The sequence below is a fragment of the Rattus norvegicus genome, chromosome X (genome assembly GCF_036323735.1).
Source record: "Rattus norvegicus strain BN/NHsdMcwi chromosome X, GRCr8, whole genome shotgun sequence".
Taxonomy (NCBI): Eukaryota; Metazoa; Chordata; class Mammalia; order Rodentia; family Muridae; genus Rattus; species Rattus norvegicus.
Genome location: NC_086039.1, coordinates 11907068 through 11920651, shown reverse-complemented (window position 1 = coordinate 11920651; position 13584 = coordinate 11907068). Strand labels below are relative to the sequence as shown.

General features: G+C 44.4%; 1 protein-coding gene across 18 annotated transcripts in view; it reads right to left on the bottom strand.

Annotated features, from left to right (window-relative positions):
• Positions 1–4820: 4820 nt before the first annotated feature.
• Cask (calcium/calmodulin dependent serine protein kinase) overlaps positions 4821–13584 on the bottom strand; it is a 343504-nt gene continuing 334740 nt past the window's right edge. For 17 of the 18 annotated variants that reach the window (XM_063279864.1, XM_039099558.2, XM_039099563.2 and 14 more), the window contains one exon: positions 4821–10049. In XM_063279864.1, the coding sequence (XP_063135934.1) occupies positions 9873–10049 (177 nt within the window). In that variant the 3' untranslated portion in view covers positions 4821–9872. 18 annotated transcript variants of the gene reach the window in all.

Here is a 13584-nt window from a genome sequence, read left to right as displayed (position 1 = left end):
GAGATCAATGCGTGACACCATCCTGGCTTGCTCGTCACTTCATTTATTTGTTAAGACAAAGCTTCCACTGAACCTGGAGCTTGCCAAGTAGTTCAGCTGGTCAGCAAGTGAGTGCCCACCTCCAGGATTTCTCGGATTCTGCCTCCTCCTGATGTGGATTTCCAATAACATGTTATTGTGCGTGGCTTCCTATGTGAGGTGAATTCAGGTCTCTTGCTCATGTGCCAAGTGCTTTACCCACTGAGCTCAAAAATGTTGCTAGGGACCCTAGCAACTTTGTGGGTAAAATTTAAAGTATTTTATGTATTTATTTCTCTATTACTTTTGACATTATAGTACAATTAAATCATCTCTCCCTTCCCTTTTTTCTCTCCAAACCTTCCCATATACCTTTTCTTCCTGTCTTTCAAATCCACAGCCTCTTTTTTATTACTTGTTTACATACATGTTATGTATACATATTATATATATACATATTATATACATATTGGTTACACACACACACACACACACACACACACACACACACATCTATATATCTCCTTAAATGCTGACTATTTGCTGTCAGATAACTGATTGGTGTACCCTTCACTGGAGAAGACTATTTTATTCACTCTGAACATTCTTCAGTTGCCTGTAGTTCTTTGTGTGGGGTTGAAGCTTCATGGACTTTTCTCCATCCACTTTGGCATGGCTATTGGTGTCACCCTTGTTCAGCTCATTGGGCAGTTAGGTGGGTGAGACTTTAATGTGTGTAGCTTGTAAAATTCTTAGGAGACAGAATGTCACCAGCACCCTCCCCCCAGCTCCTGGCTCTTGCAATCTTTTTTTTTTCTTTTTTCTTTTCTTTTTTTTTTTCGGAGCTGGGGACCGAACTCAGGGCCTTGCGCTTGCTAGGCAAGCGCTCTACCACTGAGCTAAATCCCCAACCCTGGCTCTTGCAATCTTTAAGCCTCTTCTTCCAAAACATTCCCTGAGCCTCAGGTGCAGGAGTGGTTTTGAAGATAGCCCAGTTGCGATTGAGTGCCACAGTCTTCATTTTGATCAGTTGTGGTTTTATGGAATGGTCTCTATCTTTTGCAAAGAGAAGTTTCAAATTTATTAAGTGCCTAGTATGCACAACGTCGTGGGTTCTATCCCCAGCATTATGGGAAAAAAGTATTAGGGGGCTTAAAGAACTGAGGGTAGACCAGATGTTCCATAGTGAAGGAAAACAAACCAAACAGCTCAAAGTGTTTTTGTTCGATTCCTTCAGAGAAACTCCATGGCCACTGCAGCCAGGTGGAGTCAGAGCCTGTCACCTCTCTGTGACAGTTACAAGCCTCTACTGCCACCTTGAGCATAAAGCTTCTTTCTTCTGAGTTCAGGTGCCCCATAGGGGCAGAAGGTGTAGGTCACAGACCCAGTCTGTTGTTCACTGCCAGGGAAGTCAAGAACAGATCTCATGGCTTCCACTTTGGAAAGATTTCTTTACCTTGTTGGAAGGTGTTTAAAAGATTCCAGGTCTGTCTAGAGCTTGTCACTCCAGCCAGGTTCCCATCACCCCTGCTGCTGAGGACTGAAACGGGTCATTAACTAGTGATTTTGTTTTTTGTTTTTGACAAATCCATTCAAATTCTCTGGTCCTGAGTTCTCTATGCTTTGAACTCCAGATTCTCATGTCTCAGCTTTGAGTGCTAGGATTACAGGCTGTACTATGGCGATTGGCTTTTATTTTAATTCTTTTTTTTTTCCGGAGCTGGGGACCGAACCCAGGGCCTTGCGCTTCCTAGGTAAGCGCTCTACCACTGAGCTAAATCCCCAGCCCCTTAATTCTTAAGATCCTAAATTTGATGGTTGAATTAATTAATCCTTTCCTCTATAGTCTGTGCTTTTGATAATAGTTTGACCTCTGCTTGGAAATTATAACCTCTTAATTTTCTTCTCGTGATTATATAATGGGACTCTAAGAATAAGTCTGTTTTAAAAAAATGTGTTTTTTCAGCTCCATCTCTCTACAGGAAATACCACACTGGGAGTGAAAATAGTCCAACCTAAGATCCGTGGTGCTAGGAAAAAGTATCTCCCTGTCTGGGAACCTGAGCCCACAGCTAAATTTAAATATGCATATTTTCTGGTTTTTGCTTCATTTTTTTCTATAAATTATAACACTGCTATATGGGCAAAGCAGAGGCAGATGGAGAAATTCTGTCTCCCCAGTTTTGGCTGAATTAATTTACACACACACACACACACACACACACACACACACACGCCCACACACAGAGCTCTGTTAAATCAGGCTAGTGTTTAAATTCTGAACCAGGCATTATGTCTGGGAATTCTGGGAAATAATTGCTCTTAAGTAGCATCTTTAACGTACAAAAGTCTATTAGTTAATTCCTGACCTTGACAATGTAAAACTTAAGCCATGTTAATGCTATCTCCTTCCCCACTTCTGTGTTAGCATTATAACGAATTTAAATGTATGTAGAGCTAAAAGTCAAATAAGGTGTCATTAGTATTAGTGTGTAAATGTATTCATCTACTTTCCTACTTTCTCTTCATGTTCTAGGTAGTTTTAAAGTATTTATTTTGTGTATGTATGTGTGTATGCATGTATGTATGTGTTTGGATATATTAATGCCACAGTATATGTCAAATGACAACTTTCAGGAGTCAGTTCTTTCCTTTCTGTGGAAGAGGTAAGTGCTCCAGGAGGAGAATTCTTCCAGGTTTCCTCCCTGCCTTTGGCATTGTCCTGGTCCCAGTTCATTCAACCCCTCACTCCATCGTTCATTTCTTTCTGCGTTTGTGCATACATGGACTCATTTATTCATGTGTAATTCGTACCTGCACGTGAGTTCCTATGTAGGTGTGTGTTCTTGGGCATGTGGGGCTCCACATTAGGTGTCTTCTCTGATTGATTTCCTCCTTATTGTTTTTCAGATGGTCTCTCAGGGAACCTGGAGCTCACCAATTATGCTAGACTGGTTTCTGGGGATCCTCCTGTCCTCCATCCCAGTTGTGGGATCACAGGCCTGTGTTGCGCTGCTGGCTCTGGCTCTGGCTCATTTACCCGGGTGCTGGGGACCTGGGTTGAGGTCCTCACGTTTATGCAGACTCTGAAGCAGCTCCTTTTTAGCAGCTAAGGATATTTGTGTCTGCTTTGACTGGATCCTTTTCAGATTAGGTCTCAGCATTAGATTTTGTCAAATAATCAGCTGCAAAAGTGATCATAGTTGGTGAGTTTGGTGTTTTTTTTTCTGAGATACATGCTATATAACAGAAAGCACACAGACCTTAAGTGTTGGCTTTGATATGTTGCTGACATCACACATATGTCTGTGAGCATATAAGAGTATTCATGGTATTCAAGATTGTTCTAGGGGAAATTCTGTGAAAACTGTTAATTTGTGGTGAACTTGCCTTGTGCGGTCTCTGCTTTCCCACCTCCAGCCTCAGTTTACCCCCTCACAACCAGAAGCCACTTGTGAGGTTGTAGCAGGCTGTTTTTTCCTCCATTTTCTTACAATAGCTCATCAGAATTGAGTCAGATCCTCTGGCAGTGTGTGACTGTGATGAACCCCAGCTTCATTGATGGAGCCCCCTTCACTAGTCTTTCCAGCCTATATAGTCAAAGTATCTCCCTGTGACCACATGCAATTAAGACGGTTGTATACAATAGGTGGCAGAGTGGCTGATACTTAGGTGAGGTGTTGTGACCTTCTCCACCCCCTCATAAGTGGGTACAAATAGTCAACAAGCTCAGCTAATGTGATTCTTTTCCAAGGGGGAACAGCTCAACTCCCCAAGATGGCGGCTGCTTGGCTTGGAGGAGAGTCACTCACAACAGTGTGTGTGCATGTGTGTACACAGGTGGAGGCCAAAGGCCCACCTCATGCTCTTCAGTAGTTGTTTGCTTTCTCTTTTGAGATAGGGTCTCTCACAGAGGCTTGAGGTACTCTAATTCAGCTAGGTTGGGAGGCCAGCTGAGCCCCAGAATTTATGTCTCTGCCTCTCCAGCACTGGGATTACCAGGCTTTGTCGCCATGCCTGGCCTTTTCTATGGGTGCTGGGGATCAGACCCGTGCTCACGCTGCCACAAGCTTTACTGACCAGCTGTTACCCCACCCCCATCATATCTAGACTCTTATAGTGATTAAGTTCGAGTAAAGCGTTGGCTTATAGTCACTAGGATTTATGTTTCCTTATTGCAAATTTTCAAGTGAGCAGGTAAAATTTACTGGGGCTTGGCTCCTTTCTGGGGTGTATGCAGCACAGGCAAGTGTGAGTCTCCACTACGACTTTCTTGAGCAAAGCAAAAGGCCAGAGCAGGGAGTGTGTCAATGAGGTGAGCAGGGGCATACTAAAAGCCACGTCCCATATTCTAGCTTGAAGCCAAACCACAAACAGCATCTGTATCAAGCCAAGTAACAAGCCTGGAGCACTTCCTCCTACAGCTTTTTGTGCAAACGTCATATAACCACATTTGCTGAGCTGCGGCACCTACATCACTAAAATCAATTTAGACTTCTATTTCCAGCAGCTGTCACAACTTGTGTTTGTCTCTTTTTATAAAGATCAGAAGCTATTTGAAACGTGCATTCACATGCAAGTTGAAGCCTGAGAGGAAGGTTTCCAGGATGGACACCAGGAGCCTGGGACACACTCTTCCCAGAAAGGATAGAAGCCATCCCTTTGGTACAGACCTTTGCGGGGGAGTCCTGCAAAGCCGAGCCATGCAGAGGGCCTAAAATACGGCCGTCCCTCCTCTTCTACACCATGAAAGGGTGTTTGTTCCCAAGCTGTTTGGCCTGGAATCTGAGGAGACACGTGCCTTTTCATGTTTTATACATTTTATTCATACATTTCTCCAACTTTGAAATGACAAAAGCCCAAGTCTATGGTTTCCCATTACACAGCATCCTACAGGTATGTATATTCTACAAAGAATACTATGCAGTTTCTCTTCTTCCCCTGTCACACGAGATAACTGATTAGGGTTTCGACTTGTACTGTGCTGGCAATGCCACCAGCCTTGTGTTTGTTCAGGTGACAGGGCAAAAGGGGTTGGGATGGGAGGGCGTGTGCTAAGGCATGTAAATAGATACACACAGAGAGAAAGAAAAGCAGGACATTTACAAAGAATCCGAACCTTTCCAACCCCTTCAGCTCCTCTTGCAAGCTAAGGCTTGGCTGTACCCTGCGAATACTTACAATCGGATACGGTGAAATATACAACAACCATTAACATCTCTCTCTTTTTATCACTGAGACAATACTTCAAAACCTTTTATAAAAAGGCAATAATACATACAGAAAGAAAGAACACATTGGCAAAGCTTTATGCAAAACCACCCCAGAACTGAGTCTGAATGGCAATGCACCTACACTGCACTGGAACATGATGCTGGGGTCTCAGCACCACCTGCCTGCAGAGGACATCCCAGGCAAACGTCAAAGACGGAAATCAACCCCTACCCCCCAATTCTTGGTCTCTGCCAAATGAAAAATAAAGGCAAGGCCACTTTCAGTGGAGGAATGCCTACTTCTACTCCCAAGCACAAGTCTCTCTGCTGAGATTCTCTCCTGGGTCCAGAAAGACTCATCCCTGGACCTTACTCAGTCACGCGCTATAGAGAATGGATTGAACTTTAAGCAGTAGCCAAGCTGGAGTTATGCTTGGGGCCAGCAATGAGGTCTCCTATGTGGCTGCAATCATCTCCTTCTGTTTTCTTTTGCTTGGTCCATTTGCACAGGTTCATTTAAGGGAGTTAATGGAGGGTCAGATGACAGATAGTGGGACGTCAGGATGTTCTCTCCCATCCCTCTAACAGCTAAGATTTGAGGATGCCTTTCCCAGAGATGGTACTGCTCTTTCCCTATAGCTGCTGCTGCTGCTGTGGTCCGAGGGCACTAACAGGAAGTGCAGAAGGGAAGGCTGGGTGCTTTCCCTCTTTTCCCCTACTTCCAGATGGTATGAGAGCTGAACTTCACTCTATACGTTGGGCAACCCGAGACTTTCCACAAGTTTAAGGCAAATGGACGCGTGCGGTGACCAGCACAGCCAGTTACCATGAGGCGTCCCAAGTATGGTCCCTTAGCCAGTGGTACCACAGAGAGGGAGACCCTATTTCTAAAGGGGCTAGAAAAGGGCAGGTGCCCCCAAACGAGAATAGGGATGAGATGAGCACGCAGCCCTTCTGAAAGCCATAGTAAGAGACAAGGCATCAAGATGCTTGCAGGGCCTTCCGTTTGCCTCAGCAGCCACAGCCCTTGTGAAGAGAACAGATGGAGCAGGCTGTGTTCAGTGCTGACAAACAGCCACCGGCATCTACCCACCAGAATGCTGACCTGAAACAAGTGATGGGGGTTGCCAGGGGCTTGATTTTGGAATGCTTCTCAGTGTTGCCCTCTACTATTTCTAAGGAGACATTTGTATTAAGAATTTACTAACCAAGCCATTTTCTTGATAGTGTTTGTGGGAAGCTAAGCCTATTTTGGCCCTGTGTAAGAAACTGACCTGAGATGCTAAGGAACATCCCATCAGTGGGAGACAAGAGAATGCTTTGGGCTGCCTCACCCTTAAGGGGCAGTTTCCATTCTGGGTAGCTCCTTCCTTCCTGGAGGGTGGTTCAGTTGATTGAACTTTTTGCAAAGAACAAACTAGTAACCTTAACCAAGAGACACCTGATTGGAAAACAGAACTCTGAGACAAAAAGCTTGAAAAGGTAACAGTAGCTTCAAAGGAACACTTGGCCCCCCTGCCTGCCCTCCTACCTGGTCCAGGCCTTGGATACAGGGAACAGACTGCTTCCTGCCACTCTTCATTTGCTGGGGAACTCTACGCTTTACCTAGTCTGCCACCAATAGCCTGAGACAATGCCTTCTGAATGCAAATGGCAAGAAGTAGGTCAGTTCTTTTTTTCCCTTTCTGAGCAGATATTTTAAGCCATCTCACCTGATGGGGTACATCTAAAGAAGTTCCAATGTTATCTTGACACTGGGAAACTTCCAGAGGAATTACAATGAGTGGCACTTTCCTTTTCAGTGTTCAGAGAGGAATACGCTGCATGTGAGAAGTATTTACTACTTTATGACTAGAAAATCAGCTCATGCCATCATTCAAACAAAGAACTTAGGAGATCTAAACATTCCCTCTCCTATTGTAGGGAGTAGGGCTTGGGTGGCAGAAAGGACCTGCAATCTGGCCTTCTAACACTTCAGCTGACTACTGATTTAGCAATCTCTGGTCATTTGCTCTAATCTCTGTGTGTGTGTGTGTGTGTGTGTGTGTGTGTGTGTGTGTGTGTGTGTGTGTGTGTTTCTGCTGATGAAATGGAAGCAGTCAAGAAGCTTTGAGCAATTTCCTCTGATTGCTCGGGGTATGACTGTCCTGGCAGTACTCCTACTTAAGATGTTTTGTCCTCTAGGTCATAAGCACACTGCTTTAGAGCTGTGTATTAGTGGAAAAGAGCAGGTGAGTTGCTGGGGCAGCTGCTGTGTTCTAGGTGCAGGGTTTCACCACCTGCATAAGGGCAGGAAGGATGCCTGCCTGTGCTCTTCTCTCAGGTCCCCAGAAAGCCAGTGAGGAGGAGAGAAGTCCCCCAGACCCCGAGTCCTAGAGTACTTTTTTAAGTCTGTGGTCACCTGTACTTCAGCTGGCCTCACTTTCTTATGCCCATTCTACCTGTAGAGACATGGTAGATGGCTACAGACAGGCCTTGCTAGCATCTCTGGAGATCTGCTCTCAAGAGAAAGTGGGAGCATAAGGGGGGTTCTACCAGAGGGAGGAATGGTTCTTTTTCCCACACCTTAGTCTTCTTTGTGCTTTACTGGAAGAGGTAGAGCAGGCACCGAGCCATTGAGAAGGGTGGCTCATGGTCAGTACTACTGCAGTAATGGTGTCTGGCCTGGGCATTGATTAGGATTGAGGTCAGCACTACACAGCCCTAAGCAACTCCTGAAGTTTTCTCCCTCCAACTAGCAAGAGCCCACTGTTGAGCCTGTCTCTGGGGTGCTGTTAGGTCACCCTCACTTGTGGGACCGAATGTAAGTTCTTCTCATAGTATCTTGTTGGTTAGTTGCGACCCTTCTGGGCACTGACAAAAAATGGTCTACAAATGGAAACCAAATGGTATCATGTAATAATAGTTGGGATGGGTGAGATGCTGAAAACAGGAGAGGAGTATGATGCAAAAACTGCCTTCTCTCTTCAGTGCCAAAGAGGAGCTGTTCAGCCCAGAACTCATTCTGCCAAGGCACAAAGTGATGGGGGCCAGCTAACCTGCAAGAAATGAAAGCAATGGTGTGTTTCCAAGGACCGGAGTCATGTCAGTGCCTTGTCCTTGCACACTTGAAGGGGAAACACTCTAGTGACCTCTGGCAAAGAGTCTGAGAACCCCAGCCTGAACCTCTAGTGATTCTGACAGCATGGCGGGGGATGAGAGGGTGAAATGTTTCTAAAGCAACAAGGACGGGTGACTCCCCTGTGCCAAGGGATAGAGCAAGAGGAAGGAGAGACCATAGGTGGCCTTGCGAGTCAGATGTGGTCCAAGCTGTGCCCTGGCAGGCTGCTTTGTTGCCCTGCCAAATGATACTCATTCTGGGCCTTTGATGGGTCAGTGAGCATCTAACAAACCTTAAAACTGAGGAGATTGCCAGCTTGGAGACCTGAACAAATCTATAATGAAATGAAGGACCCAAAGGCATTTAATTATTGAACACATACAATGAAGTATATTTTAAAAAATGGTCAGACTGTCCTGTTAGTTATCATTTTAAAGGAATTTACAGGGCGGTTATAGATTATTCTTTTGGAATAATTCAGTTTGTAGCAAATGCCTAAACTGTTTTCTTCATTGCACAGTATATTCTCTTTAAATGGGTGCTTAAAACAATTACATACAGATTAAAAATCCGCATTTCTTTGCTTAATTAAAACGTTAATACTCTTAGACAACACAGATCTGAAATGGCGAAACCAGCAGTACCCCCTCCCACCTTACAACAAATTAAATTGAGACAAAATTACAAACACATTTCACTACATGATTATTATTAATAAAAATCTTTTTTTTCTGTTTTATAAAGTTGCCCGAAATGCAAGGGATGTGCATAGGTTTACAACTTAGTCATAATAGCAATTTATTCTTACTCCCCTGGGTATGCCCCGTGAACGGAATGTACTTCGCTGTAATTACAGATTGTTTTGTCCAACACAGACACACCGACAGCATAAACGCTCGCGACTGTCCACATGCATTAAGAGTCAAGACCCAACTTCAAATCTCTAAAAGGTTTACAGGGTGCTTCAAAGAGACAGTATCACAGTATCTGGATGTTACATAAAGGACTTAAAAAAAAGAGAGAGAAAAAAGGCCTTTAAAAATTTATGACTGTTTTGTAATCACTAGACTAATCATTTCAAATAAATAAAGGAAAGAAAGGTATTCCAATCCATAAAATCAGACTCTAAAAAGAATGTAGTGTTCCACCCCCAGTCAAGGTAACAGAATCATGTTTATTATTATTAAAATAGATTATAGAAAGCAGCATCTATTTTGTGCAGTTTTTAGGGGCCTTGGAAATAAAAAGCTATGATTTCCAAAAATATAACATTCCAAAGGATTGAATAATACATACATTTAAAGATACATTTTATTAAAGTTTAGGAGAACTGATTAAAAAAGATACTGTCTCTTTAAATTAGTGTGTAATTGATTTTCTCCTCCTATCTATTCGGACATGACAATAATTATAAATGTAGGTCACACTACAACTAGGTAGTCTCTAGGGACCACGACCTGCTGACACAAGGCCGATAACAAAGAGGCTTTTCCACATAGGAAGTGGCTCCTGGTTTTATACTCAGATAGCCACAGAGAAGCCTAATAGACCCAGGAGACCGGGACCCACTGTGGGGCTGTGCACACAAGCTCGACAGCTTCCTCCAGATGTCTGATTGTCTCATCAATTTCATTGTTGATAATTGTGAGATCGAAGTAGTGTGCATATGTTCTCTGCAAGACATCGGACTCCTTCTGCAGGCGCTGAAGAGATTCATCCTGTATAGGGTGGCATGGGAGAGGGGGAGGGATGGGAGAAGGGAAAAGCAAATGAAAGGTGGAAGTCAGTCAGTGTCTTTCTCTTTCCACAATCCATCTCAGTGTTAGAACAGGTCAAAACTAAACAAGGGTGGGATACAAGGCCAAGATGGCTGTGTGACAGAGATGGCGATCCCTGTCCTGTGATGGTAGTGTCACAGAATTCCTACCGGTAACTGACTGGTTGACATGCAACCGGGGTCTCTGTGAAAAGAAGACAAAACCAACACTGCAGCAAACACAGAGCCCCCAGCCAAGCTTACCTGGGTCTCTCCCCAAAGCCCACTCCGGGAGACCACACAAGGCTTGGATTTCTAGTGGCTACAGTTCTTTTATCCTTCCACTGAGCCAAGGAGAACCAGAACTACCTCCTTTTTGGTGAGAGTGCTAGTGTGGTTGAGTTGAACTCTTAGTCTCTTTCCCTTGGACCTTAAAGCTCATTTGAGTTTTGTGTGTTTGTGCTAATAAGCCTCGTTGTTGGATAATAAATTAAGTTGTATTTCCCTCCATCTAGTTAAAAGGTTTAGTGTGTTCCAGGAATGCAACGGCATATAAGAGCCCTCATTTGACAGCAGTCCATTCCAGAGGCAAAGCTTTTAGGATGCTATAAATAATGGTGGAATAAGGCCATTTCCCACATATCATACATAGTAACTGGCAGCTGAGGAATGCCCCCAAGTTGGTCTGTACTGGAAATGGCCAGAAAAATATCAGGCTTTGTGCATGTACTCATGTCTCTTAAGAAAACCATCCCAAAGCCTTGAACCCTAAGTAGGCTTGCTGCAGGACAAACCCCTGTACTCAGCTGGCCGCAGACTATCAAAACTGTCCCCAGGCTGAGTCAACACCAGGAGGGAACCTGGACTCTCAAGCTTGTCCCATGAACACTGCTTTTCTTTTTGAGCTAGAGTCTCACTATGTAGCAGGCTAGCCTAGAATTTGGGATCCTGTTTTAGCTTCCCAAGTGTTAGATATGTTTACTGTCCTAAAGAGTTACCAGAAAGAAGGTCTGTTTCTGTTATGACAGGTTAAATTTCTTATGCTGATTTCACAAAGGCCAAATTCAAATTTGAATTTTTTGAGTGAAACAAACTAGAAGTTTCTTGATCTACTTCCCAAACACTAGGTAGTTATAAACTATTGGAGTCCTAAAAGACACAGACACACAGACACACAGACACACAGACACACAGACACAGACACAGACACAGACATACACACACACACACACACACACACACACACACACACACACACACACACACACAAAATTCCCCTGCCCTTGGGAAGAGACAGGGACAGAGTCTTTGTGTAGCTTAGGCTAGCCTTAGTCCATATTCATATATGGCCACATCTATACCTTTATGTTTATTAGCTTATTGCCCCTCTCCTCAACCAGGGCATAAAAACTTTTATGTTCTGCTATTGCTGTGCCCTAGGGCTAAGCAGAGTGGCACACACACATAGTATATGCTCAGTAAATGCTATTGCAAGAACAAGTGTTTGCTTCACTGAAACTGGTTCTTTTAGAATTTTTTTTTTCCGGAGCTGGGGACCGAACCCAGGGCCTTGCGCTTCCTAGGCAAGGGCTCTACCACTGAGCTAAATCCCCAACCCCTCTTTTAGAATTTTTAGACGTATAAATCTATTGTCAAGAGACTGGGTGATTGGGAAATGGGGCTCAGGGTAACAGAGTCTGATCTCTGGAGGATGCCAAACCTGTGATACCCTCAGGGACCAAGGAGTTCTAGGTACCCAGCCCTGGCTAAGGACCCCTCTTCCTGCTCTCTGAGGGCACAGCTCTTTGGCAAGGGTATGAGCAGACTTTCAGCCCTGTGCAGGGACAGACACAAGGGCAGCCAGGAACCCAGTGTTCCTTATCTGGGCACTCTGACCAATCAAAGTCTACTGGTTTAGCCACCCTCTACAGGAATTTCAAAGCAGGACACAGCATGCTTTGGATATCAGTGTTAACTATCCCAAATGGTTGTAAGACCTCAGTCACTAGTCACCTTTTACGGCTAAATACACACATTATGCTTGTACCTGAAAAAGCATATTTTCACTGTGGCTCAGTTTCACAAGAAACAAAACCCCCTTTCAGCAAACGTGTTCAACAGAGCCAGGAGCGCTTCCCACAAGTCCCTGTTGGCACAGTTCTAAGAAGTCAGTCTCTGTGCCAAGGGGGTTCTCTGTGCTATGCGGTCCTGGGCCTGGGACGCTGCTAGCAGGTTCTGGTTTGTTCAGAAGGCTGGGCTGATGCAAACATTCAAGAAAATTTATGGCTAGACAGAGTTCTCTTTGCAGAAGAACAAAGCTGCCTTGTGTTTGCATCCTCTAAGGTGAGGCTCTGTCAGCTTCTTTTGCAGCAGCTTGTCCCTCCCCTGTGAACAGGCTTAGCTCAGTGAAAACAAAATGCCTTTATTCTACAGCAAAGCAAGGATTTATGGGAACCAAATGTCTACATTCTACATTAAAAGACACAGGCCGTATTTCATCACCTCCTAGCTGGTACTTACAGGCAATTTTCTGCACCATTTTGGCAGCTATGGAAAATTAGTAAAAGGGCAGGACAACAGGCAAAACAAAAACAAAAACAAAGCAAAGATGATAATTCAAGAAAAAAATACATAGTAACCATGGCAAAACGTTAACTATAATGAGGAGTTCCAAAAACACATGGGAAAATAGAATTTTACAAAGGAATATGTCTCTTGCCAAAGAAATGACAAAAAACCCCAAATATTGAAAATATGAGCAATAAAGGTCAACCTAAATATGAAAGGCACACATAACTTCCAAGCCGCACTCTGACTGTAGTATACGAATGGGTCAACTGCTGGACACAGTTGAGAGTCTGCTGCTTTCTAGAATCTGCAAACTCATGCTCTTCAGGATAAGTTTACACAGAAGTGTCTTCCTAGCGCAGGACCACAGGAAGTAGATGCGATCACACTGCCAGCATATGCTGCCACCCTTACCTTCCCAGGCAATAACCCTCTGTTGGGCTTGGCAAGACCTGGAGCCAGTTCTGGCAAGTGCTGACTTGAGTTGGCTTAAAAGCACCCAGGATTTTATTCCTTTTGTGGTGCTGGGGATAGAACCTAGGGCCGTGTACATACTAGGCAAATGAGAAGTGAGGTTCCTGTCCAGCCCAGCTCATTTCTAGGTTTGGTAGTCTCCAGACATCTCCACAAGATAGGGAACCTGGGCAGTCCCATCAAGGCCATAGATTCTTTATAGCCCCTCTTGGCTCCAGGAGCTGCCACTGTCTTAACAAAGTCCTGTCAGGGAGGCAGAAGAGCAGTGCCATGGAATGAAGAGTCTGCATGGAACACCTCAGTCCTTGGGAACTGAGGGGCTTTCCCCTTGGAATTCCCAAGCACACATATTGAGTCAGGCTACAGGCTGTCCCACTGACTGGTCTAGTCCACATCTCATCTCCTGGGGCAGACCTGCTCTACTAGGGATAGGGCTGGAATTTGTTCTGATCTCA